Source organism: Pteropus alecto, unplaced genomic scaffold (assembly GCF_000325575.1).
Source record: "Pteropus alecto unplaced genomic scaffold, ASM32557v1 scaffold19, whole genome shotgun sequence".
NCBI classification, from domain to species: Eukaryota; Metazoa; Chordata; class Mammalia; order Chiroptera; family Pteropodidae; genus Pteropus; species Pteropus alecto.
Genome location: NW_006442490.1, coordinates 2,545,955 through 2,551,567, shown reverse-complemented (window position 1 = coordinate 2,551,567; position 5,613 = coordinate 2,545,955). Strand labels below are relative to the sequence as shown.

At 36.9% G+C, this 5,613-nt stretch overlaps 1 protein-coding gene across 1 annotated transcript in view; it reads left to right on the top strand.

The window, feature by feature from the left end:
* The window catches only part of STK26 (serine/threonine kinase 26), a 38,160-nt gene extending 32,547 nt beyond the window's left edge, over positions 1-5,613 (top strand). Inside the window, exon 10 of the mRNA XM_025039652.1 lies at positions 4,860-5,613. Within this exon, the coding sequence (XP_024895420.1) occupies positions 4,860-4,884 (25 nt within the window). The 3' untranslated portion in view covers positions 4,885-5,613. The remainder of the gene's footprint in view (positions 1-4,859) is intronic.

Below are 5,613 nucleotides of genomic sequence, written 5' to 3'. Positions count from 1 at the left end.
TTCTCCTGATTTATTTATTAACATCTGTCTTCGATATCACCGATCCTTTCCTCCATTTGGTCTACTCTATTTTCCAAGCTTGTTATTTCTTTTTTCATCTCTTTCAGTGTGTTCTTCATCTCCAGAAGTTCTATTTGGTTCTTTTTGAGAGTTTCAGTCTCCTTGCTAAAGAACTCATCTGCTCATCTAGTTGTTCTTTCAGATCCTGAAATTGTTGATATGAGTCATATTGGATCTCACTGAGTATTTTCGGTGGTTCCATTCTGAATTCTCTGTCATTTAAGTCGCATATTTCTATGTCTTTAAGCTTATATCCAGAGATTTTTCTCTTTCTTTCTTAGCTGCCTTGTCACCTTGGTTGATCATGGTGTTTAATGGACTATCTCTCTGCCTGGGCATTAATAGAAGTGTATTCTGCTTTTTTTCCAGAAAGATTTATTATATAAAAGTCTCTCTTTAGCATGTTGTAATGAAGCACTTTTCTTTTGGTTTCCAGTAGGTGGCGTCTAAGCCTCTTGGATAATGCCCTTTTTTCTTTTTTTAACAGATATTCAATCACTCTTGCTACCCTTAGTCTCGTCCCTGTCAGTGTTAGCGACAATTTCGGTAACTTTTCCTCAGATTTTCCTGGGTCTTCACTGTGTTTGGTCTCAGAGGATATGGGGGAAGGGTTCTTCTGGGTTGGGGAATAGAGGCTATAACTCAGCCTTGGTTTTGCAACCATGGCTCATAAAAATCAACTGTTGTTAGTCTCCATCTCTCTTCTCTGCTTTCTGCCCTGATGACTGGGCCCTGCCACCAGTTGCGTGGAACTCAGGCAGCGCTGTACAGGGAAGTCACCACAACTTCCTCCCTCCCTTCCTCCTGCAGGGAGCTCCAGAGGCTGCAAGCGGCAGCTTCTTTATTTCTCCCAGTCCACCACCCGACACCCAGGGTTCTGACCTGTGGTAGTTCTTATGCGCAGATCCCATGCTCAGATGTGCTGGTGTGCAGTTTGGGTGTTTTTTGTTGAGTTTTAGATGTTCAGCTTATTGTTGTTTTATGGAGAGAGATCTGGGTACATCTCTTACTCCACCATGTTTCTGACATCCTCATTACTTTGATTTATTCATTTCAATTATTCTTAACAAAGTTACTTCTTAGTAGTTGTATGCTTGAAAACTGTTTTGTTGCCCATCTTAAACATTAGCTTTTGGAATAATTGTCTTTAGGCATTATAAAGTAATTTCCCACTGAATGAAATTGTCTGAGTTTTTTTTCCCCTTACCTTGCTAGTAGGAGTACAGACAAAAGGTCAGGTAGGATATTCTTATTTGGGCCTTAGAAACATCATTGAAGAATGCTTTCATTTTTTCCCTCAATATTCCTTTTTTAAAATTTATTATTTTTTATTTAAGTATTGTTGGTATTCAATATTATTAGTTTCAAGGAGACAATATAGTGATTCTACATTTATATACCTTACAAGGTAATCACCACACAAAGTCTAGTAATCATCTTTCACCATGTATACTTATCACAGTTTTATTGACTATATTCTCCTTCACCCATCCCACAGCCCACCTCCCCTCTGGCAACAAATCATTTTGATTTCCATTTTCTCTGAGTCTGTTTTTGTTTTTGTTTTGGTGTGTGTATTTGCTTTGTATATTTAGATTCCACTTATAAGTGAAATCATATGGTATTTGTGCCTCTGTCTGACTCATTTTCCTTAGCATAATATCCTCTATGTCCATCCATGTTGTTTCACTTGCCAATTTGTTTTGTCTTTACTGAAATATAATAAATAATCAATTGCTTGTATTTATATTGTACAATTCAGTGATTTTTTATTTCAATTATAGTTGACATAAAATAATATACCATTTTCAGTTGTATAGCATGAGATCAGGAATCCACATAACTCGCAAAGTTATCTAAATCTAGTACTAAATTTAGTACCCCTCTCCCCTCTTACATATTTAGTACATTATTAACCATCTTCCCATGCTATGCTCTACATCTCCATGTCTATTCTGCAACTATTCATTTGTACCTCTTAATCTCTTTGCATTTTTTTGTCCCCCCCATTCCCCTCCCATCTAGTAACCCAATAAATATGCTCTGTATATATGCTCTGTATCTATGAGTTTATTTCCTCTTTTGTTGTCGATGTGTTGATTTTGTCTTTGGATGCCACATGTACATGAAATCCTGCGATATTTGTCTTTCTCTATCTGACCCATTTCATGCAGCTTCAGCATATGTAGGGGTCTTGTTTTCTTATCCATTCAGCCACTCTATCTTTTGATTGGAGCACTTAATTCTTTTCCATTTGAGGTACTTGTTGATAGGAATATAATTATTACCATTCTTTATTCATGGTTTTGATATATGTTTTTTCTTCTTAAAGAAGTCCCTATGACCATTTCCTGTAATACTGGCTTGGTGCTGATAAATTCCTTTAGCTTATTTTTGTCTGGGAAGCTGTTTGTCTGCCCTTCAACTCTAAATGATAGCTTTGCTGGATAAAGAATTCTTGGTTGTAGATCCTGGGTTTTCATCCCTTTGAATATTTTGTGCGAAGCCCTTTTGTCCTGCATAGTTTCTTTTGAGAAATCAGCTGCCAATCTTATGGGTGCTCCCTTGTAGGTAACTAACTATTTTTCTCTCACTGCTTTTAAGATTCTCTCTTTATATTTAACCTTTGGCATTTTAATTATCATGTGTCTTGGTGTGAGCCTCTTTCAATTCCTGGTTTTGAGGACTCTCTTAGCTTCTGGGGTTGTATGTCTATTTCCTTTACCAGGTTAGGGAAGTTTTCCATCATTATTTTTTCAAATAGCTTGTCAACATCTTGTTTTTTTTCTTTCAGCACCCCTATGACATGAATATTTTTACATTTAATAGTGTCCTATAGGCTCTTTAAATTATTACTATAGTCTTGGCTTCTTTTTTCTTACCATTCTGATTGAGTGTCCTTGGCTTTCCCATCCTCTATATAGGTCATTTGATCTTCTTATTTCCTCTGTTTATTCCATTTAACATACTTCTCATCTCAGATAATGTATTCTACATTTCTGATTGGTTCTCTTTTATAATTTCCATTTCTATTTTTATGTTTTTTTTTATCTCTTTGTTAAAGTTCTCACTGAATTCATCTACATTTCCACTACGTTCAGTGAGCATCTTTATAACCAGTGTTTTGAACTCTGTATCTGATAGATCTCTGTTCTGTTCTTTCATATGTTTTCTGCTTATTTGTCTTCCCATTTTGGCTGCATTTCTGTGTCTGTTTCTATGTACTAAGCAAAGCTTCTAAGTCTCCCGGTCTTATTAGTGCAGCTTTGTGTAGTAGGTGTCCAGTGGCACAGTTGTGAGAGGGGTCAGCTGCAGGCTAAACTTAGCCCAAGTCTCTACCCCTCCGGAGCCATCTGTTAAGATTTAGCAAGCACCCACAGATGCTGTGCTTCTAGTTGCCTTAAGAGGCCACGCCAGAAACCGAGGTCAGCTGCCATCAGTGTGAATCTAGTTGCTGCTCAGCAAGGGGTACCTTACTAAGGGAGGACAAACCTGGATGTGGCTTGGGAGGGGCTGTGAGTTGAGGAGGTGGAGTTTCAGGGAATCCTTTGAGCAGAGCGACCTCTGTCATCCAGTTTGATGACTTCTCTGCTATGGCTGTGCTGAGTCCGTGCACTGGGAGCAGGGAGGGCTCAATGGAGGAATAGTAGGTACCACCAGCACTTCTGTACAGAGCGAGTCTTGCCTCAGCCCTCACTCTGACAACTCCGTGTCCCTGTGTAAATCCCTGGTGCCCCCTGCGCAGCTGAATGTGTGCTGGTGCTCAGAGTGAGCAGGTCCATCACAGGGAATGCCCACTTGTGGACACAGCCCCTTTAAGAGGTTTGCAGCCTACCACAGCCTCTGTCCCACTCAGCCACTGGGGACCAGGCAGCCTCGTGCTCTCACCTTGTCCTACCTTCTGCTGTTACAAGATGATATCTTAGTTCCTCTCTAGTTGTATGGCTTGTTCATCTAGATCCTAGGCAATTTTTCTGTTGTGTGCTCCTTGTTTCTATCAGAACTTTGATTTGGTTGCCAGAGGGATAAACAGTTCCTCTATTTTCTACGCCATTTTTTTCTCCTCCAGAATGGAATGCTTTCATTTTTGCTGCTACTCTCATCATACCACTATTTACAATTTCCTGTGATAAAGTTCATAAATTTAACTCCCATAAAAAAATCAAGGATTTTAGGTAGAGGAACTCAATGAAGCCTGTAAAAGTTCCTATATTTGACTTTAGTTTCTATATGTTCTCTTAAACTGTTGGTTTAATTTTGTTCACATTCAGTAAAAGTTCTTACTTATGAATTTTAAATTCTTTTGTTAAACAAGACTTTTGTATGCATACACAAACATACACAACATTCCTTAGCTCAGCAAGTTATAAAGCAATACTAATTTAGCCTTAATCTCATGATATCACTTTTCACTGCATCTTTATATTTTTTATATTTGTGATGCCACACTGGCATCAAGTGGGAACAAACTGTACAGCCTGTCATGGCACATACTCTCATAGATCTTTCCATCAGATAAAGTCTACTCATATTAATAAACTAAAATTCCTCCTAAAATCTCTTGGATTTTAATGGAAAACTACACTCTCTTCTCCAATTTGCAAATAAATCAATTGGAAGTTGTAAAATCAGAAGCAGAAGGAATTTTTAAACTTCTTTATATTTTAACATCTACATGATGTAATTCAATAGAAAGGATTTAGTTTGCTTAATCAGTTCCTTCATTGCAGATTTCATACAAATGAGAAATATAAACACGCATAGTTATATATCAGTTTAAATTTTTCGTAATTTTATAGGTGTTCAGCAGATGAATCCCCCTAAGAAACTCCTTATTGTTGGATTCTATTTCATAAGGACCAAGAGAACCCCATCAAAGCTAATTCAAGTTTAACAGTGCTTAACTCATGAGCTCCATGTGCCTTTTGGATCTTTACAATGTTGAAGATTTTGAAGAAGCTATTCAAGTATTTTGTGATGGTGTTTATCATTTTATATTTTTAGAAGTTTATTTTGTAATGAATAACTTTTAATACTATAATTTCATCTGTATTCTAGTAAATGTTGAGATACAGTTTTGCTTTTAAGTATCATTAATACTTAAGTTACGAGGATGAATACCTTTCATGTTTTCACTTTTAGTTAACTGTACACTGATGAAACATACAGGTCTTTCAAAGTTATCTTAAATACTCAACTTTTGTAAATCATCAAGCCTCATGAAACTTTTTTTTAAACACAAGCATATTCTAAAAAACGACTATTGGTGAGGAGGTGGAAACAAGTCATGCCTTACTTAAAACAGAAGTTTTTAATAAGCTCTTAAAAATGAAACCTAGAAAAGTATCGACTCTTCTACCAAGGTGGTATAATATTCCAGGCAGCTCAATGACAATCATATTTGAGACCTCTGTGTTTGTAGTGTTTATAGGCAACATGTAACAATAGCAGTACCTCTTGGTATACAGTATTTGCCTTCTCTTTTAGAAGAGGCAATTAACCCTTATTTAACATGGTTGGGAATTTAAAACAATACCAATTAGCCAATGTATT